Raw genomic sequence first — 22,006 nt, forward strand, 5'->3', positions numbered from 1 at the left:
AAGAGCTCCAGATTAATTTTACAGACAGAGTAGAGCTTGGGGTACAGCAGCAAAACAACTTCTGAAGTACTCATGGGAATGCTGTTAATAAATAAAAGGAGCAAAGAGATTTGGGACCAGTCTGTAGGAAACTGGGAAAATACAAGCTTTTACAAATTTAACTTTCCCCTCATAAGCAAGACAAATAGATGGACATCACCCTAAGAAAGGCACAACTAGATGGCAAACTACCCATCTGCTCATGCCTTTGTCAACAGGGCTGAAGAGATCACCTCTCTTCATATAGGTATTTATGCAAAGTGATCAAATCTTCTGTTGATCTTCCCACAGAGACATGTTTTCCACACTTAGATAATTTGAAAGTGATTTTAAGGACTTCTAGTATTAAAGAAATCTGTTTTAGAAATGAAAATAACACCCCAAAATTTACAACAGCGAGTACTCCTTTTCTGTGTACTGGAAGGCAGTTTGGGATCAAAATCCCATGCAGACTACTGAGGTGAACAGAAACCTCTGGAGACAAAAATCAGAAGTGTAAAGTAAACTGATGGGAAAAGCAGCAAGTGGAGGCTGGCAGAACTACTTCTCCCTCTGACAAAGAAGAATTACAGAGAGCTGAGAACATGGCATTTGAGGGGACAGCTCTTCCACAAAGTAGAAAGGTAAATTATATACAGAAGGAGCAGACATGGATAAAACAAGTTTTCTCTGCAATGTTTACAAGGGATGGGGAACGTGGAGAAGATGCCAAGAACAGCCATACATTTTCAGGAAGAAAGCAGAAATAGTCAGAAATTGAGATAGTGCCAGAAATAGTTATAAAATTTTTTAGAATGCCACAAGGCTGACAAAACATCAGGGCCAGATGGGATCTGTCTCAGAAAAATCAAGCAATTAACTAAAAAAAATTAAAAATAAAAGGAAAAAAAACCTCAAACAAAAAATACAAAAAAATACAGCAGCATATGAATCAAAGGAGTGAGGTCCATCATGCTTCACCCCTGTCACTTTCACGTGGACAACTGAGTGAAATAAGCCCTGCCTGAGCTCAGTAAAAGCCATGCTGAATGTGCCACAGGAAAGTAAAACTCCTGTAAAAGTAAAAGCTTCTTACAGGGACAAACTTCAGAGTTGCAGCCCTTTGCAGCCCCTTGCAAGGTGTCCATCTCAAAAAGCAGCAAACACCTTTGGGGAAAGCTGCTGTCCACAGCACTCGGTGTTGCTGCTGAGTAAGAGGAATGTGGAGACTCTTTCAGGGACGAGAGTGTTAAAAAACAACCAGAGTGACCAGAAATTAGCAGGACCTGGTGGACTGGGGAGATGCTGATGCATGTTGAAGTCTATGAGGGATCCAAAAACCAGGAAAAACCCTACAGCATCACTTCCACAGCAAGAGGACAGACACAGAACAGAGGTGTTAATTAAGGACACGCAGGAACAACTCAGGAAGTTATGACTTCATTAACAATAATGACTAAATGGAGAATTGTACTTAAATCTGTTGAGCATGGATTTTCCAGTTTAATTGGGCATTTGAAATGCTTTTTTAAATGCAGTGAATTCTAACAGAGAAGTCTATTCAACACAGAAGTGCACTGGGGCAAAGTTTCCCAAGCTACCAGAGTGAGGCCTTCACAAGAGGAATGTGCACTGGCCTTGCAGATAAGGCACTGGAGTGCTTGGGCTGAGATCATGTAATTGAATCTCTCAGTCTCTGGTGACATGGCTGGACAGTTCCCTACAACCATATCAATAATAAGTATTCCAGCTGCCTCAGCCAGCATTCCTTCAGAGCCCAGGAGAATCAGATGCTGCAGTGACATTTTTGCCAGCTTTTGTGACGCAGAGCCCAGGGCAGATTTCCTCAGCAAAGAGCCCTAGGCCTCCCTAGCACAGAAAATCAGTTTGGGATGGAAAGTACCACTGAAAACTGCAATCTCCCTGAAATAAAGTGACTAAGATTGAACTAGGCAGTTTTATTCAAGAGTAGAAAACTGCAGGCTGTCCTCTCACCCTCAGCCTTTGAAAACCAAAAGCAGTTACGACAGTCTTTCCCTGAGCTCACCATAGTCCTCTACCCAGCATCTATCTAGCTGCTACCTCTTTTTGCTTAAGAAATCCAGAAATGGAATAAGTTCCACCATAAACACCCCTTTCAGGGTTTTGGGAATACTTCCTTCCCAGTCCCCACTGCACTTGACTCATCTCTTTAAATCAGTGTACCAGGTATAGGCTTCCTGTGGGCGAGAATAACTCACAAGATCAGCAAATGCAACATTAATCCCATTCTAGATTAAAAGGAATTTAAGCAGGTGTTCATCTATGCCAAAAAGCAATTTAAAGTAATCTTCCAGCTCTGGCAGGAGAAATAGAAAAGAAATAGATGAATCTCAGGAAGAAAATAAATATAGCTTAGCAGGCAGTGGTTTACACTGATAACACATTGATAGCACAAGAAGCCTTTTGCAGCTGGGTGAATTGCTAAAACAAATGAACCAGCCTTCCTTCCCACGTGTCCTCACCTGAGACCACTTACAACAGGACTTTCAGTGCCCATGCACACTGCTAATGTCAGCTGCCACTGCCTGAGCAACAGCTTCTGTCACTATTGCCCTCCTGATTCTGACAACCTTCACTTTTACATTCACAACTCTTGCCAACATTAGTTGGGTGCATTAAGCTCACAGTGTGGATTTGCAATTTCTTCTTTTGCTGAACTAGCTTAAAAATACCATTTTCCTCCTATTTTAATTCCTAATAGCTACAGAACATTGCTACAATCTGTTGTATGTCAGTGCAGCATTTGCAAAACGAGTGAGCACAGTCTCAGAAAATTAAGTCCCCTACTTCCTCATAAGGGAGAAAAAGCTGGCAGCAGAGAAAGTTCATGTTGCAAATGAATACTTCACAGTGCATATCTAAAACTTCTCCCTCTTGAACATAACAAGAGACCTCCCCTTTGGATCACAGGATGACTTCTCACTGAGTCCCATCCCCACTGGAAAGCTTGAAGTCCAGGGGGTTATATCATAAAACCCCCTGAAATTCTTACACATCACTGAGCATCTGTGATCTCAAGAAAACGTTCCTCAGGCAAAACCTTTCATCTGTCTGAACTCCTGCTGAGGAGAACTACACCTTGGAACAGAGCAGAGACCTACTGCTCTCCCACCAAGGGCTGGACAAAACCTTCAGCATGGACCAGAGCCCAGGCAGCCATGCTTTAGAGAACATAAAACATCTTCTATCCCATGAATAGCACTCCCCATCCTGCTGGAAACCCCTGAGCTATCCAGCAGTGCTTACACCCCATCTGATGTGACTGTGTCACAAGAGCTGCTGGTTTCCATCCAATGGAGACTACAGAGTTATGGGCAACTGCAGCAGAAAACAAAGAAAGAGAAACAAAAGAGAAACAAACAAAGAGAAACAAAGACTGAATGACCCACTCTTCTGGACCTTTAACTAATTTTTGTTATCGGTCCCTCCAGATAAGAGGTAGAACAGTACAAAGAAGAGAACTCTTTTCCACTGTTCCTGTGTTAGTAAATTAGATTCCTCACAGCTGTCAAATAGATGGATATCTTTCCCCAGGATCAAAATTTATGCGTGCTGGTAAACCAGCCTCTGTCACCACCACGATTCAAGCAAATCCCAAGAAAGGGGAGCAGCATATGCTTTTCTGTTTCTCAGCTTTCTGAAAGGGCTGTCTTACAATACATAACATTTAATCCTGTCTGAACTAGCTTTTACTCAGAAGTAAAACATACTATGAAAGAGGCAAAAAATTTGATCCAAGGAGCAATTTCATTTAAGGCAGAGCGTGACAGCTTTGCAGTAGTTTACCTGATAGACTGCTGCGGTTCTCAAGCCACAGAAAATCATTTGCCTCCCTCAGACTTAATCTGAGAGAAACAGACTGCTTGCAAAAAGCTCCCATTTCATCTCATCTCACACTCCTACTAGAAAACATGTCCAAGAATGACCTTAAGGGGGGCAATCCAAGTGTAAAATGAAGGCAATCTCATCTGTCCAAACACTGCCTTAAGTTGTGACATCCTAAAGCCACTAAATCCACTGGGTAATCCATTCCCACTTACCTTTCAGGATTGTTTAATCTTTCAGGCGCCTAAATTTAAAGGTGCTTCATTACATTACAAATTATTTCCCTGTCACATAATTTCACTTGCCTCCTGCTGCTCATTAGTGCTCCTCTATGAGTAGTAGTATTTCTCTATCACCTGCAGTTCTGCTGTGATTTATTTTAGGCTTTTGAATCCTTCCTATGTCCTTCAGAGTAGCCAGGATGAGAGCACGATGGTAACAGCACTCAGCTTTTAAATTATAGTCTCTGGCAAAATATACTCACTCAGGAAACCAAACACACAGATGCTTGGTTCTACTTTGTATGAAGACTACTAAACCATTAGATGCTTGTCCTCCAAAGAGGGAAAATCAGGAAGGATGCCAAATGGATGAAGATACCTAATTTTCCCTACACGTTTCTCCTAAACTTAACCACAGAAACAGATGCTCATCTTAAGCAGACTTGATCATTCCTGGAAGATTGGAAAAGCTGCCTCTCCACCAGCTGCAACACAGAACTTACATAGCTGTGTAAGGAAACTGGATTTTTTGGGCGAGGCTAACAGTTCTTGAAGGAACAGGGTGTCATCTCAGCCTTGAGCAGCAATTTGGCTGTGTTGGAATAAGGCTGGTACCAAAAGCTATAGGACAAGGATGAAAGAGAAAAATGGATCAGCATGTGGAGACACTGTGTTTGACAATGAGATTCCCCTCAGCAGAAAAGAAGTGGGGGGAAAAAGGAGGCTGTATTTTGTGAGGTGTAGGAATAAACTTAGAAAACACAAACATTTTAAGCCAGAAAGCCTTGGGCATTTCCAAGCATGGTAACTGATCTACTGACCCACGGTATGAGAGAACTGAATGATCCAAAGCACTAAATGTCACAAGAGCTAACACATAGAAACTTTGTACTGTCCATACTTACAAAAATTCAATTCCCAGGAGCATCACATAATGCCTGTGATCAGTAATTAGTTCATGTTGGGGAGGATTGCTCAGATCAAAGAATATGATGGAAGTGCACAGATTGCTAAATCAGTAACAAAGTGTTATATTACACTGCAGGATAGAAAGTTTCACAGAGAAAGGTGCTGTAAAAGTGGGTAGTGAGGTTGCATCAAGAAAAAGAAGAAAAGGGAACTTTTCAATAGTGTAAGACAGTCTCCATAAGCTCAAATGGGAATAGAGACATTCAAGACTCTTAAAAAAATAATCTGCAGCAAAACAAATGACCAGTGCCACAAGATCACCCCCCATGACACTGGCAGCTGGTGTTTATAGTGTTCCTGATGTGCTTAGAGCCTTCCTGATGATTTCTCTAAGTGTTTATTTCAGTGACAGAAGAGAAATGAAGGGAATAAATACAGGTAGCATAGAATTAATAGAACAAGGACTTCCTTTTCTTTCTTGTAGATTTTTGTGAGTGAAGATAAATTAAGATATGCCTCTAAATTTTATAATTTTTGTCCATTCCCACCCAAAAGACTTAATGACAGGGAAGGACAAAAGAAAGGTAAAGACAAAGAACATTATTTCAGTGGCAGAAAATTATCAACCACATATAATTCAGAGCAAAGGACTTCCACTGGACAAGCAGTTAGTGTCAGTGGACAAGCAGGGTAGAAATTTATTCTAGTCAGGTTGCTTTCTTTATCTTACATGACATTACTGATGATTTCAGTAAAGGTTAACATCTTTGTTAACCCATAACAATCACAGGTAAATTCCAGAATCAATCTCCGAATCTCTAGAGATCATTCTAGACATGTTTCCAAATCATTTGTTCAAATGAAGACTGGCATTAAGCTTAAGTCACATTAATTTTAAACAGCAACCCACAACTGAACTGCAGACAGACCCAAATCCAAAGCTGTGATGCAATAATCAATAGATTGAGCTCCAGATTTTCATTCATATCTCACATTTCTTGGAAAACTCTGAATGCAGGAAGACAATCTAGGGACTGGGGTATCTGCTCTACTTTCAGGGCAAGCATGAATGACTCAGAACCAGGTAAGGGAATGTTTGTGCTTGCAGAATTGTCTTGGGCCTGTCCAGAATGTTTCTCTAGTGCCTGTCCTCTTTCCTCAGCTACCTGGTCATTGTTATGATAAGTACAGATTTTCTTGACTATTTTCCCAGTTTCTCTGCTGAGAGAATTTCCTTACTGTGGATTTTCCCTCTCTGAGCAACACAGCTCACACTGGGTGAATTTAGGGGGTGTTACAGAGCCTTGCACAGACACATGGGGCAACATGCAGCAGTCCAAAGCTGTTTGGAGGAAGAACAACTGCATGAACACTGAGCTGAGAAGAGAGAAAACCAGCTACGTGCATTAAAACATGAAGGCTCTTGTGACGAGATCCTCATGTTTCCTAGAAATTACTGCAATTAATTTTGCACAGGCTGTAAGGATGAAGGGATGATGCTTTAACTGAAGCCTGGGAAGGAAGACAGGAGCCAGGGGAACAGATTTGTTCTGGTGTCCTAAGCATTTCTTGGTGACCTTGGTATCATCACATGTTTTCAAGACATAGCAGGACATAGCTGTAAATGCCAATATTAAAAGTCTTAAGACTTAAGCTAATAGAAATTTGTGGAAACTAACATTTCCTGTTGTTTTGACACTCATGGAACAGAAGAACAATTAATAAATACGAAGCTACTATTGTTCCCAGTGTAATCAATGCAGGATTTCCACCAGATTGGACACAAATAATCCCTTTTTTTTTAAAAAAAAGCTAGTAGGAAGTCTTGTGTGTGCAGGATATACCCATGTACTATGTCAGCAATGAGTGTAGCTGTCATTTGCACCAGGAAAAGCTCACTGAGTCACAAACCCGGCCTCATATGACTGTCTGACATTTGTCAGACAAAAGCAATTTATGAGGTCTCAGTATCACGACAGTCGCAAGACTGCATTCTGACACGGGCCACAAGTGGCACTTAAATAAGTCATTCCTCTGCACAGAGGAACATTTGTCTCTGTGAGCACACAGGGCTGTGCCAGCCCCAATTTCAGCTGGTAAGACAGATTTTCTAGTGGCAGACATAACTCTAACCTACTGCACATGAACAAAATTAATTGATCATTTCTGCTAGCAGAGCTCTGTACTCCTTGAGCCTAACTTTCCAGTCACAGTGTGTGGAGCCAGGCTGGATTTACTCTGGTGTTCTGGAGTGCAGACTGCAGGGCTCCTCCTGTCCCTCAGGGATTGTTAGTGAGCAGCAGTTCTGCTTGGCTCCCTGCTGTCTTTGTTAATAACACTTCTAATGATTTGTGTTTGCATCTATTTTCGTATCTCTTAACACACTTGCAAGATACTCAAGGCTGCTTTGGAAAGAGCCCAAGCTCTGGAGTGGGGTGTATTTAAAATAGATGAACCCCTGGTTGTTGTAGATATATCATTGGTATTCATTCAGTTTGCAGGAGTTTTTTTCTCCCTTTCCAAAGTCAGAGGCAGCCTGTGGTGTGCCCAGTCCTCAGAGCACTCTAACAGAGAAGCTCCATCCTTTCCTTTTGCAGGATCTCCAGTTCTCCATTGAATAACTTGTTCACCACAAGAGCATCATGAATACTAGAGCAAGCAAGGAAAAAAGGAAAGGTCATTCTACAGCTGCAGGGTAAATTAATACAACTATTTGATGTTAAGTTCCCTTTGGCCTGACAACACTTCCCTCATCACTTAGTGAACAGCTCAAAGTGCCCATACCTGGAAGATGTTTGAGATACAGCTTATTTAGACTGTGGAAAACAAAGGGAAAAGTTCCCATCATGAAATCTCCTATGACAGCTCCTTGAAAGTCAGCCAGTGACCATAACAAATCCCTTCTCCTGCTCTCAGCTAGGATATTATTCTCCTCTGACTGGGTTTTTGGTGGCCGTGAGCCACACGCTGGGGTCCCTCAGGCCTGATGGATATGAAATTCTCGGGACAGTGATGAAAGCCCCAGCATCTACTTCCCACAGCAGCACCCCCATGCAAAGCACCTCACCTGGCAATAAGGCTACCACTATCAGCCAGAAAGTCCAGCTCAAGCCTGGCCAGCACTGAGATAAGGCTATTTCACACACAGGTTCTCTGGCCACGCCTGCTTATCAAGGAGCAGACAGCTACACAACGATTACACTCTACTCTTTGCAAGACTGGAGGATGTCAGAGGCCAGACTCCTCTGGTTTTAAGGGCTACAAGAGTGTGGAAGGCCCAGCCATCTGCAGGATGTCCTTGTTGCTACCTCAGCCAGCACCACCTACTCTTTCACCAGACACCCAGGAGATGCAGCGATCTCAGCTTCCCTGGTGCCTGCCCTTGACACAGCAGGATTATTTGTCTTCAGCCTTACAGTGCATCCTGGAGCACTTTTCCAGAGAGAAGTCTGGGCTAGGATGTGTTCCCAGCCGGGTGTGTCAAAATACTGGTGCTATACTGGTGTGCCAGGGGAGTTCCATGGTCTGAAACACCACTTTCAATTCAGGTTGGGTTTGTTTGTTGTTTTTTTTTTTTAAAACCATTTTTTGTCTCAACTGCAGAAAAATAACTTTATATACATATATACATAGCAGTTCTGTGAGCTGTTTTCACACTGAGAAATGAAATGAACATTTTAAAAGATCAAATCTGAGCAAATCTGAGTATTCTTAGTACACACAAATATCACTGCTTTTTATAAACGATAACCTTGATTTCATTAAAAAAAAATATAATTCAGCCCTGGGCTGCATTTCCTTGCGTAGGTGCCAGCATACCTTTCCATGGATGCCTGCCTTTCCTGGTTGAAGCTCTCCAGCACAGCCTCCTGTCTCCTGAGCCAGAGTGAAGCCTGCAGCAGGAGGATGCTCAGCACGAGATGCTTTGCGTGGCTGTCACGCACCACTCGGGGAGCGAGCGGCAGCCTCAGCACAGTGACGTTGCCACCAACTTGCTTGTTTAGAAAAGCTTGGGAATGTCACAACTTGTTACACGGTGGTATCCTTAATCTCCTCGGGAGGCAGTCATAACTTCTGCCTGAGGCGCCCCAGAATTTCCACGAGCACCGGCAGCGCGAAATTAATGATGTGGTTCAGTCTAGGAGGGGTGGCATTCTAATAGTGGGTAGAGGAAGCCTTACATACTGCTAATCTTGGAGGAGTAAATGAACTAGCTCTCATTTGTCACAGGCTTTGAGATATTCCAAGGACATGTTCCATAAAAGACAAATTGTTATTATGTATTCCTGGCAAAATATTGTTTTAATTAATCTCTGTCTTTGATTTTCTGTTTGGGCTACTCTCACAATGGCCTTTTGCTTGCTTTTACTGTAGGTAGTGTGGGCTCACCCACACACTATTTCCTGAACCTGTAGAGAATTATGTCACTGCAAGTCATTGATTGTGTTCCAACTTGGATTCTGCTTTGTGCAGGGTCTAATTAATCCATATTCATACCATAAGGATTTCTCATCTGACTGTGGTTTGATCAGCCAGCAGAGAAATCTAGAGTCCATATCAGTTACATCAGATATTTCCACGAGAAAGTGCAGCTCTCCAATAGCTTTGTGCCCAGGCAATACAGGGTCTAGGCTATCATGAACTATTTTGATGGAAAAAAATGTCACCATTTAAAAAAAACCAACCAAAATAAAAATCCAAAGCAAAATCCCCCCAAAAAACCAAAACCAAACCAAAAAACCCTCTTCAAAAAGCCAGATTAGTTCATATATTTCAGAAACATATCTAAACTTTGTGTTTAAACAAAAATAGTCGTACCTGCTTAAGCAAAAACAGTCAGAAGATTTTTTGTATGAAGTGCATTCAGAAGACAAGAGAAAAGACAAGCAAAGAACATAAAGGAATAAGAAGAAAAGCAAAGAAAACCTGCTGTTAAAGATGAGAGAATTTACATGGGTTGTCTAAGTTTTTGTGGTTTCAAGCCCAGTTATTAGAAAAATAAAATAATGTAACCTAGGAAGAAGAGTCTGCATTTCCCTCGTTTATTTTACCCAACCTTTTCGTTGTGCTAATTTGTATTCCAATCAATTAAACTGTTGAATAACAGCGTTTGTCAGGCGGTGTTCAAGTGGCATAAAGTAGTTCAAGGTTTCTCTTGTAATCTAGATTCCTAGCAGGCATTTTTTGGCAAAACCGCAGCTTCAAAATGCACAGTAAGACACAGACTATCCTCTCTCTCATGGCAGGGTTCTGTATACGTGTCACACGTACATTTCATATCAGGATTAATGCCTTTAATATTTTCCCCGTTTTCTCTGCCGAATCCCATCTGCAGGGACGATTACTGGGAGTTTTTTTTTCACCTGGACACGCTCAAGTTTTGTTCCCATTTCACCCACTGAATTCTGTGCACCCCAACAAAGCCAGGTTTGGCCTCTCGGCGCCGAGGAACGAAGACACATTTTCACACCAAGCTGCTCTCCAGGGACATACTTTTCTTTGCCTTCCAATTCTTGTGGTCCCCTCCCTCTTCCTCCTTACCGCGGGGCTTTTCGGACAATAAACGAGTGTGGGTCTAAGCTACACCTTTTCTTACACCTTCTGCATGCACAGGGCACGATCTCCCACCGCTTCTGCGCTCCCCCTTCTGGAGTTCTTTCCCCCGTTGCAGCGGGACAGCGCCTTGCCCTGTCTGCCTGCCCAGGCGGGACGAGGCGAGGGGCTCCCGGCTCCGGCGGCTGGGGCAGCGCCCCGAGGGGCTCGGGAACCAGCCGGGATGCAGGCGGGATCCAGCCCCGCGAGGGGCGGGCGGAGGGCGGGGAGGGGTCGGGGCGGGCGGGGCCGCGCCTGGCGGCGGGAGCGCGCTCGGCGGCGGGAGCTGCGGTCCCGCCGGGACACGGCCATGGAGCCCTCGCCCAAAGACGGCGAGAGCGCGGCGGCCGCGGAGCCCGGCCGGGGCGGCACGGCCCCTTCCAGCGGGGTGGTGGTGCAGGTCCGGGAGAAGAAGGGCCCCCTGCGCGCCGCCATCCCCTACATGCCCTTCCCCGTGGCCGTCATCTGCCTCTTCCTCAACACCTTCGTGCCGGGGCTGGGTAAGGATGCTGCGGGAGGGAGCGAGGGAAGGCGGCGGGGCTCGGGGTCCCTCTCCCCAGCTGCGGCTGCTTCGCCCCGGCGGGGGCGCCCGGACATCGCTGCCGAGGCAACTTTCCCCGACGGCACCGCGGGGAGGGATGGAGGAACGGAGGGGGGCGGGAGCCCCTCCGCAAAGTTTGGCGTCGGGAGCCGGGGCAGCGCCCTGCGGGGTCCCCAGGGATCCGCAGGGTGCAGCGAGCGAGGGTCGCGTTCCCCTGGGAAGGCAGCGGGGACCGGGGCTGGGACTCCCGGCTGCCCCGCTCGGCCGGGCACGGCCCGGCCCCAGCCCCGGGGACGGAGCATCCCCCGCTCCTTCCCACCCCTCCGCTCTCGCCGGGCGGGGATCGCGCGGTGTGAAGGGATTCAGCTGTTCGGGCTCTCGCGAACTGTATTTCAGTCACGGTGCATCACTCGCTAGCTTTCAGAGACGACCTTCCAGAGCCCATCGTCCCGGGTTTTCTGAGGAGACCCCTGGAAAAGGTCAGAACCGTTTTCCAGAGAAACTGGAGATTCACCGTTTCTCAGCATAAAGTCTCTACTGTGCTCAGGTCCCTGTGATGTGGCTGCATCCTTTCTGAATTTCCTTTTCCTCCACTTCAATTAGGAACTGCTTACTGCAAGAGGAGCTTAGAGTTTGAACACTACAAAAGCCCCTGGAATACCAAGCTAAATACAACGTTCTAGCTGAAAGCAAAATAACCACATTAAAAAAAAAACAAACCCGAACAAAATAATCCATAACTCATTAACGCATACCTCAAGTCTCTCATAGTCCATTTCTGGCTGCTGTTTCTGCTACTGTGGCCACCACACAAGCCTTCCTTGTGATATGGGAGTATCCTCCACCTAGCCCTGCTTTTAAAGAGCTACTGCCTGCCTTTAATTCCTTCATGTGCTTTAGGTGGCTTAATTCTTTAACAAATCCAAAATCCTTAAAGTTCTGATTAAAGTACTACCCAAGTGTGGGTGGGATAGTGTGTGCAACACGTAGAAGCCATTTCTATTCCAGCATGCTTGCTCTGAACCTGTGGATGTATTCCAGAGGAAAACTTGCACCTTTTGAGGTACCTCTGAGTTTTCCTGTGGAGCGAATGTGTGCTTCCAGATGCAATCTGTTGTGCTCGGGTGTGTTGTTTGCATATCCCTTGTGTGCAGCCACCTGAAGAACCTTGAGTGATGAATCAAACTCTGGAGTTGAGTTCTGTCATGGGGCTTTAGGTTTCCTGAGGCTGTTTCCCACTTTGGAGAGAGACGTTCAAAACCAGAGTTTTCAATGTGAGTGTTTTCTGTTGGCATTGAAGACACCACATCTTGACCGTAGATATATAAGGATAAAGCTTCTCTTACCACGCCCTTATCCAAATTATCTGACACTTCACAGAGCACACTAGAAAACACCTCAGTGTTCTCCCTTCATCCCAGTAGGAGAGATCCCCATAAGCCATCCTCATGTTGAAATTGGCTTGATGTGTGGTTCTCTGCCCGCAGTTCTTCTCTGGGTGCTGCTGTGTGTCCGTGGGGGTAGCCAGTGTTGTGCCTTCCCTCGCACAGAAGGTGCCTAAGGAAGGACAGCAGACAGCACTTCCTTCCTGAACACTGGCAGTGTTCAGAGCTCCCAGTTCGTGCTGGTTGAAAGCTCGGGAGTTGAATCCAGACTATGCAGCCGTGTTTGCTGTGCAACCACTGACAGGCTGGACCAGCATGGAATGGTTTTTGATTCTATTTTTAATTCTATTTGCTTTTTTTATAACAGGTGAAGGGCTTCTTTTAAATTTTTTGGCCCTTTGATGCACTGATTTCAGCGGTACGATCCGGCTGGCTGTGCCACTGCTTGTCCTGGTACCCTGTTGCAAAAGTAGCAAACCAAACAAACTACAAATGTAAAGGAATCCTTCCCTGTGGCATCCCCACAGCCTGGCAAAATGCAGTGTTTTGGAGATGCACCCCAAGCTCAGTATGCAAAGCATGACATTTAGTTTGTATATAAATGAATGATTCTGTTAATGAAGCTGCTAATATCACATGCATTTTGAGAGAAAACTTAGTCTGAGATGACACACCTGACTAGAATACAGCTATTTACAATCTCAGCCATATCCTGTCATGTATCACATAGCCCACACACGAGGGGAAACAGGAGGATTACGAATCCACTGGCAGGAATGTTCAAGGTAAAAAGAGATTTTGTGTCATTTGTGCACTTCAGCCATCTCAATATGCTGAGCAACGCTTGTAAAATAGAGAAGATTTGCAGTGGTGTGAAGCATTCACATCAAGGATGTGAGTCTGTTCCCTGCGAAGTAAATGGCAAAATTCCCACCAATTCTTGTAGTCCAGATTGATAACATGTTAAAATGCTGTTTCACAGGCTCACTGTTATATTTCTGCCTGCTTAGTTGGAGAGTGTGACTGTGTTTAGGTGTTAATGGAAGTCCTCTATTTCTCAGTCCCTAAATTCATCCTTCATCTCTTTTGCATGTAGTTGTCATTTCTGTGTAGACTCGGCAGTGCAATTGCAAAGAAGGGTCAGAGACCACCAGAGCAGGCAAGCAAATGGGCAACATTGAATAAATCAAGTTTTCCCCTGCTTGGAGACTGGTGCACTGTGTATTTCATTAGTGCCCTGTGCCTTAGAGCAGTGATATCCAAATAGAAATTACACTCTGATGCTGGCTTCCAAATCCTTGGGCATTCTCTCACCATCTGAAAACATCTATTTTTCAGTTAAATTATCTTTCCTCTGATATGGAAGACACCTGTAAGGGTGAAATATAAGAATTTTAAATATCTGGTTTATTTTCCCTTGGTGCTTTTTATGTTTTGCAGTAGTACTCTATTTGGACAAGAGAGGTAACACTTTCTTTTTGTTTACAGTCAGTTTATTATTTTGAGTTGGTCAATTTTCAGAGTTTTATGTAATAACCTAGAACTGCAGGTTTTAAGACGCATTGTAAACTGGGTTTTAACTACTCATTCCACACTTTACAAGAGACGTAGTTTATAGGAATTTTTTCATACCAGGGGATATGTTAACTTTCGCCTTGCCAAAACTTAAAATCCAGACCAAATGCAGTGTAAAAAAATCTTGATTAGCCCACTGCTTTAATCCGTTTTGCCGAACAGCCTTGAAAAGACCCCTTCCTTCCATTCGCTGTGACAGCCGCGGCCACTTGGAAATGTCCTGGATCAGTTTTCCATGGTCCAGTGCCGTGTTTCTCACGCGTGTCTCTCGGGGCTGCAGGGCTGAGCTGGAATGAAGGTGTCCCGAGCTCAGGTTTCTGAAAGAGCGGGCAGCAAGAGGAGGGAGGAGGCGCCGTGGCCGCCAGCGCTGCGGCTCCGGGGCTCTGCTCTGCCCGGGGCTTCGTGCGGCATCCCCGGGGGATGAGGGCCGGATGAGCCGGGAGCTCCGGGGAGCCCCGGGGAGCTCAGGGGAGCCCCGGGGAGCCCCGGGGAGCTCAGGGGAGCTGGGGACGAGGCTCCAGCGGAGGGAGGGGCTGTGGGGCTGGGCAGGAGCGAGCGGAGCCCCCAGCCCGCAGCGCCGCAGATGGGGGAGCGCTGGCCGAGCCCTAGGGCTGGCAGACTGTGTTCTCCCGGAGCTGCCGTGTGCCAGTCAGCGTGGGAGAGGATCCGGCTCCTTGTCACTCCCGGAGCTGATACATGGGAATCTTGCCCTCCTTCCTCTCTGCTCTGCCTTCTCTCGACATCACGTGTGTGGGAGGGGGTAAACGAAGGCGGGGAGGATTTAAGGGAAATGTGAGAAGTGAGTGAAATTATCTGAAAGTCTGAGATATTCTCCGAGATTAATCCCTCCTGTCGGGAAGGGGGTGGACTTTTGGACCACAGCCTGCGTTGTACGTGCGTGCTGTTTTTGTGCAGGGAGTAATTGCAATACGTGGCATAAAATGATGTTAGTGCGGTATAGGAGAGCAGCCCCCCCTGTGCCATTGAAGAGCCCGTGGAGGAGCTCAGGAGTGACAGCCTCTCACGGCAGCGACAGAAAGGAGGGGTGGCTCCCAGCCCACTGAACTTCTCTCTTCCACGGTTCCACAGTGCAGCGCTCCTGTTCCTGGGTGTGTCAGCTCCGTATCACGAGCCTTCTGCCATCTGTTTATTCAGTCTTGGGAGAGTTCAAGCACTGCACCTTCAGCTGTGTGAGTGTGGCTTTAATATTTGATTTATAGAAGCCAAGAATCTTCTCATTAGAAAGCAAGGCTCTCCTGAGCAGAATGAGCTCTCCAAAGAGCTGAATAGAAGTACAGGACACAACACTCAAGAAATTCGAAGGGATAAGATCCGCATAAAATTGCCAGTACCTATTTTAATTGTTTTGGTTGAAATGGTAAATAGATGCCTCAAGCAAACATCCATTGCCTTCATTATTGAAACAAAGAATTTAAAGGAAAAAACACATTTTCTTATCTATGGTAGAGCAAACAGTGCAAAAAAAGAAATTTGGGGTTTCACACATGTGCTTTAAAATCTCCAACTCCCTTTGGTATTTGTGATCCTTTAATCTTTTTTTTTATTATTATTATTTTTCTTTTTTAGCATGCAAACCAACGAATCTGTGTGATTTATAAGCTCATTTGTGGAAAACAAAGGGTTTCTAGAGTGTTTGTGTGAATTCGTGTTTGTGAACTTTACCGCTGCAGCTTTTTAGCTAACATTGCCTTTCAGCCTGTGATGCTGGTAGTGTGCAGAAACAAGCTGTTTCTTCATGGGAGCATAATTAAACAAAGCCAACCTATTGCCAGTAGGCTTCACTCTGACAGGGGTTGTATTTTCCACTGAAAAGGTCAAGAAGTTCTTTATGGTGATTTGTGCTTGTTCAAAGTGGGAAATGAGACCTGCAATAAAATGTGTGCGTCCTGGTTTTATTGCTCCATTACTGGTACCAGTGGTATCTGCTATAGATTATCCTCACAGTGAGGTAAAGCTGGGCACAAGAACAGCTGAATCTGAGGCTTCTGCACCTGCAGGTCTTCACTCTTTTCAGTATGTAGAAGGCCATTAAACTCCTCATTTATTTTCTTTCTATAACACAGATTTAAGTGAGAAATCTAATTGTATCATAACTTACCTGGCAGATGGTATTGAACAGTCATTCCACAGTCTTACCACCACTGGGTAGTCTGGAGTATTTTTGTTCCATGAAGTGTCTGGACCACTTAGAATGATGATCAATCCTGGAAAACTCACAAGAGGTTCACAGGTAATTAGTGATCTGAATAAATGCTGAAGTGTTTCAACTTTGTAGTTCCATGATTGAGACAACTCCACATAGTGCATCTGGTCAGAAATAAAAAGAAAAAAAGGTGTTTTATCTGCTGAGGGACCTGATGTAGCCCCCTCAGTTTAATCCAGTGTTGAATGGCACACTTTGCTATATTTTAGGCAGAAAGTGCTTTCTGCTTTGCCTGTACTCTCCTGAATACTTCATATATTCCTCTTCTTCCTGTTCCTGAGTGTAACACTGGGTTCTTTCCTTGAATTTGTCTGCCCAGCCATGATGGTCACATGTGTATGTGCTGTCATACTCATCCTCCTCCCATGCCATTCCTTGCAGTTACGGGCACACATGGCAGAAGCTCTCCGGTGCCTTGTTCGTGACCACAGCTTCAAACCACAGTCCAAATATTTAGAACTGTTTCTGTCCTTTGGTTAGTTTTTGCTTCTCACTTGCTACAGTTGGTAGAAGTCAGCTGTTGAGCTCTACTTGCATTTAAAATGACTTTTTGGTTCATTTTGCTGTCAAGCTGTGCACTAAGCCATTGCTGCAGCCTTTGAATTGCTGTCCGTGCCAGACCAGCTAAAACGCAAACAAGTCTCTCCTCCTCCCTCATGCCTTCTGTTTTCACCAAAATAGAAGACAAAATAAATGGCCAGGGACGTGTTTGTTCAGTGGCTTTTGTTCAGTGCTGTTGTTGAAGCAGCTCTCTGGAGGTATTCATTACTTCATGAACACACAAGGAGACAGGGTTTGCTCAGCATCTTGTAATCTTGTTTGTCATTTAATGCAGTTTGCACAGATGTACTTGAAGATTAAAAGTGAAGGTGGGAGCAGACAGCAGAGAAGAGCTGTTAAATGGCCAAGTAAACCAGCTGAATTTTAAGGTGGATAGAATGCTGTTCCAGATGAAGAGTGTGATGTGGAGAGGAACAGAGAAGGAGTCCAGAAGGAGAAAAGTACAACGAAGTACAGGAGAAAATAATCTTTGCAAAGGTTCAGTGAGAAGGAAAAAGAACTGAAATTTCTTGCAGCAAGGGAGAAAATGAGTGAAAGGATTTGAAGATAAAAGTAACTTGGATGAGAAGAGTGCTTTTGATAGGTGAATTTTTCCTAGTCTGGATAGCAAGAAGCAAGTGAATTTTCTCCTGCTCTGAATCAGTGGGTGTTGGAGAGATTTACAAAGCCTGATAAAACACCATTGCCTGCAGCAGCTCACTGCCATTTAATCTCCCCACCATGAAAAGAACTTTGAGAGTTTCTGAACTGTTCAGGATCATAAAGAGAGGATCAGGAAGCAGAAGCCAGGTTCTTTGTGTCTGCCACAAAGGTGAATTTTAGTGTGTCCTGTTTTGAATTTTGTGGAGAAACAAATGATTGGAAGGTAAAGGGATTCTAAAATAGTCCTAAGGTTTGTGATAAGGTAAAATGAGTCTGACATATAACATCCTTTCTCCTGTCTTAGGACTTGCCTTCACTGTAGAAATTTACAACTTTAAAGTGACACAGTGGCAGCACCACAGTGGATGAACACAAACGTGGATGTAGCCCTCTGCAAAGATGCTGGTCAAAGACAAAACAGAATAGATGATTTCATTTGGAAGGGACCTACAATTATCATCTTGTCCATCTGCCTGCCCAGTTCAGGGCTGACTAAATTGAAGCATATTATTACAGCCATTGTTCAAATGGCTTTTAAACACTAACAGGCTTAGGGCCCAGCCTCACACCAGTAAGAAGAGTTTGTGTCATTGACCTTGCTTTAGAGACTGCAGGAATGTGAAACCTGACTTTTCCTCGTTCTGCTGAAGATAAGGAGTTTTTTCATTAAAGGAAGAAGTTAATCCCTCTTCCCCTTCCTAGGGTTTTTGAGCATTATGTTATCTAGGGAGACCCAAAATGAAAATGCTGTAAGAACTTGGAAAAAAAAAAAAATCACATGCCATTCTATCTAATTATATTTCACTTGTTGATTTTTGATGTTATAAACTTAGGTTTCATTCTGTGTAGAGTCAAGTTAAAAATAAATGGGCAGAACGCGAATATTTGATTTAAAATGCTAATTTCCACAGTTTGTTCTCTCTCCATCTTACTACTTAGAAGCTGCTCTCAACCCTCCTTTCTTCAGCAATGCAGACTTTGTAATGAAGGCAGTTCAAACTCAGTGTTTCCATTCCAAAGGAGTTACAGACCAAGCAAATTTTCTCTAACTACTTGACAGCTCCTCAAAAGGCCTAGCAATGCCACCCCGAATCACAAAATATTTGGTGTTTCTTTAGAACCTTGTCCCCCTGAGGGCCTTGATTAGAGGAGAATCTTTACTTCTTGCAGGAAAGGAAAAAAATGTAACTCTTACGGCTGTGGAGCAGGACTTGAAGATAATGATCCTGTCTCAAAAGTAAAAAAAAAAAAAAAAAAAAGAGGCTGTGGGAAGAAAGAATGAATTGCCTTTTTTTTTTAATTCTCAGTTTTGGAGATTCTGAGTCATGATTTTTCAGCACTGGGAAATGGTAATATTATACTGAGCTTTTAAATTTAAAAAAGAGGATACATTACTAACTAATTTACAATGCTTCCATATTCGACAAAACCATGGACATCCACGTCTTTGAGCATAGCATCATGAAATACAGTAAATATAAATTAGGTGGTTGATGAAACCTGATGGGCAATATACTAACTTAAATTAAAAATCTCAGTATAAACATACCCAAAGGATATGCCTGGAGTGGATCATGGTCAAATCTTGTTAGAGGAAATGGTGAATACAATCAATAGAGGAGCTCTTGGAAACATATATATAATAATCACATTCTCTGCAGGGGTTCATCCTTTACTACCTTTCCAACTTCAGAAATAATGCTCATACAAGGAATTGTGCAGGGGACCAAGGTCATCTTTGGGAACGTGAATTTAAACGTGACAGATCATTATCCAGCCTCTCACCAGGTTGTTATTTATCTGGGCTGAATTCTCAGCTGGCCACAAGCACTGGTGAATATTCACACAAAACTTAAAAATGCATTGAGATTGTGGATAATAATTTTGTTTTAGTTAAAACACAAAAAAGTTTGTAAAGAAGGCGAAAGGGCTAAATGATCAAATTCATCTTGTGGTTGTGTTGGGGAAAAAAAATTCAAATGGACCAAATAAGAATGCTGTTTTACAAAAGTGTGTATTTTTACTAAGTGTTAGTGTTAATAAACCTTTGAAGAACTGAGATTTATTGTAGAATAAAAAATAGACTATAATGAGCCACAAGTTCACTACATTAAAATCATCAGTAATTTTGTGAAGTATGAATCATGATGTTTTTGTGAAAATATTTTACCTGAAATAAGCTAAATGATCACATTAGTATGACACTGTCCAGCTGAAACAGTTTCACTGGTTTAAGTTTCAAGTATGTATTTATTTGCATGCATACCTATTACATATGCCACTATGGTGAAATGAGATCATGGCATTAAAGGAAAGCCTCCTGTAGGCAGAAAACCATTTGTTGAATCTGTTTAAGAGCATTCATAAAAGAATGGATTTTAGATTTCATAAATTTGTTTTGTTAATCTGCTATTTTTAAAATACTTGCAAGACCTCTTCTGTTGCCATGACAATTTGATTTCCATAAACATCATATTTTGGATGTGACTATCCAACATTGTATTTGCTATGCTGTGTGGGGAAAAGAGATGGCAAGTTGGCACCACAGAAATGGCAATGCAGAGAGGCCCAGACCTCTCACCAGGAGTGGTCAGGACGAGTTCATTACAGTAAGAAAAAATAAAGATTGTGGATCAAGTAAATATATATTTATATTCCCTGTAAATTAGATTTTTGTTTTCATGTCTTCCTGTGAACACTGTTTTGGAGTGAGAAAACTTCAAGTTTCCACTGAAAATTGGTTCCAAGAGCCAATGCTAAGACTAAATTCTGGCTAAAAGTACAGCTGGACCTTTTTGGATCTACACACACAAAGCAGCTGTAAGGACACACAACTCTCATTGCCCTGCAACACACTCTGCAATTGCTGTCCTAGTGGAAGGGCTTCACAAAGGATTTAGGATGGTGAGAAAGCTCAAAGATTGAGACATTTGTAAGGTGTAGCCACAGGAAAACCCCTTCCTGGCTGAGGGATCAGCATGACTTCCCCGTATCTTCCTTCTGTCTTTTTGAAATGAGTAAAACAAATCAGATCCCTTTCAAAACTTATTTACACCAGACTAGTTACTGAGTAATCCACTGAAAGACTTGGAACATTTTTTCCAGTGTAGTTAGAAAATCTGATGGGTATGGATTCTCTAGATTGGGCCATTAAATTACCTCTCTTGATCTGTTTAATTGTGAAAGCATTGCCAAATCTTCCTATCTGCAGTACAAATCTGATAATGCTTTTTTTGCTGCATGTCTTTCTGCTTTAGCTCTGCATCTGACAAACTGATCAATGCTAGGGAAGGTTTAGCAAATGTTTTACAAAACAAGAACTAAACTTTTTTAAAAACAATATTTTAGACTCAGCATCGTGGTTTTTTTTTTTTTCCTCCTACTGAAATTTCATTGTGGCTGCAGAGAGCTGGTGGGATGGTTTCTTGTCTCGTGTAAAAGAGCACAGGGATTGCAGGCACTGTCAGATGAGGGTATAAAAACAGTCTCTTGTTTTTTCTTTTAAAAGTCAGAATGCAATTTTATACATTGACTTGCATCTGAGTACTTATTTCACTCAGTCCCCCACACATCCCACAAAAACATTGTGGAAATGGAGTCTCCTAACACCCCTTAGGAGCTGACTTCCTAAGGTAATCTACCTTGGTTCTTGTTTTCTTGGCCAGCTGTAGGTGGAGAGCTGATTTTTGTGCCTGGAGAGCCAACCCCCTACGTCACACATTGCTGCAAAATGTCTGTGTGTCTTTCCACCCACACTGCAGAGGTGTAGACAGCTGCACACATGCAGGGCAGAGCTTGAGCCAAGCCATGGGTGTGGAGAGCAGAATGGAGTGGCTCTGGGCTCAGCCAGTCGGTGGCACCAGCCCATCCTGACCCAAACAACGCCTTAGGCACGACAGCGCCAATGAGCAAACGCTCATTTCTGTCAGAGCTAAGCCTCAGGATTTCCACTTTGGGTGGCAAATTCAAGGCAGTGCAGTTCAAAGCAGGATTTTTCTCCTTGTGTTGTGTGCAGCTGATACTTAGAAGAAGCCTGTGGTGGAGCTGGGAATGGGTTTTAGACCGAGCAGAGGTTCCGGGGAGCCACTCTTGCTCTGCAATTACACAGGGAACCCTTCTTTTACTGAGGCTGTGATGATTAAATGGTAACAGTCCACCCTTAGTTGCACTGACACAAAGAATAAAAGATTTTTGTTCTGTGTATTAACTAAAACACGGTATTTTTTGGTACAATATGTGTGTGTCTGTGTTCTGGTCTCACATCAGTGCTTTCAGTCTACCAGATGTTCTTTCAGTGCTCATTTAGTGCCAAGGCAGAACTGCACAGAGAGGGTGTCCCCTTCCCAGTTGCTCTGTTGTTCCCAGGTCACACTGCTTGGAACACCAACCCATCATATGAACCAGTGCAAAACAGATACAAAATATTCCCACTGCAAGCTTACCTCCTTTGTCAGAACTGAGAACCCACAAC

The 22,006-nt window shown here is 43.7% G+C and overlaps 2 protein-coding genes and 1 long non-coding RNA gene across 6 annotated transcripts in view; 2 read left to right on the forward strand and 1 right to left on the reverse strand.

Moving 5' to 3' along the window:
- Positions 1-11,976, reverse strand: part of PARP1 (poly(ADP-ribose) polymerase 1) — an 81,252-nt gene extending 69,276 nt beyond the window's left edge. Inside the window, exon 1 of the mRNA XM_086870377.1 lies at positions 11,904-11,976. Coding sequence (XP_086726503.1) covers positions 11,904-11,924 — 21 coding nt within the window. The 5' untranslated portion in view covers positions 11,925-11,976. The remainder of the gene's footprint in view (positions 1-11,903) is intronic.
- STUM (stum, mechanosensory transduction mediator homolog) overlaps positions 10,858-22,006 on the forward strand; it is a 46,777-nt gene continuing 35,628 nt past the window's right edge. For 3 of the 4 annotated variants that reach the window (XM_086870521.1, XM_086870543.1, XM_086870529.1), the window contains exon 1: positions 10,858-11,107. In XM_086870521.1, coding sequence (XP_086726647.1) covers positions 10,918-11,107 — 190 coding nt within the window. In that variant the 5' untranslated portion in view covers positions 10,858-10,917. The remainder of the gene's footprint in view (positions 11,108-22,006) is intronic. The other variant, XM_086870536.1, reaches the window with a different exon arrangement.
- LOC111926280 (uncharacterized) lies at positions 15,007-19,670 on the forward strand. Its single transcript, XR_002862824.2, has 3 exons — positions 15,007-15,298; positions 16,235-16,359; positions 17,168-19,670. It is a non-coding gene; the product is annotated as an uncharacterized LOC111926280 (long non-coding RNA).

Source organism: Cyanistes caeruleus, chromosome 2, assembly GCF_971803275.1.
Source record: "Cyanistes caeruleus chromosome 2, bCyaCae1.hap1.1, whole genome shotgun sequence".
Lineage (NCBI taxonomy): Eukaryota > Metazoa > Chordata > Aves > Passeriformes > Paridae > Cyanistes > Cyanistes caeruleus.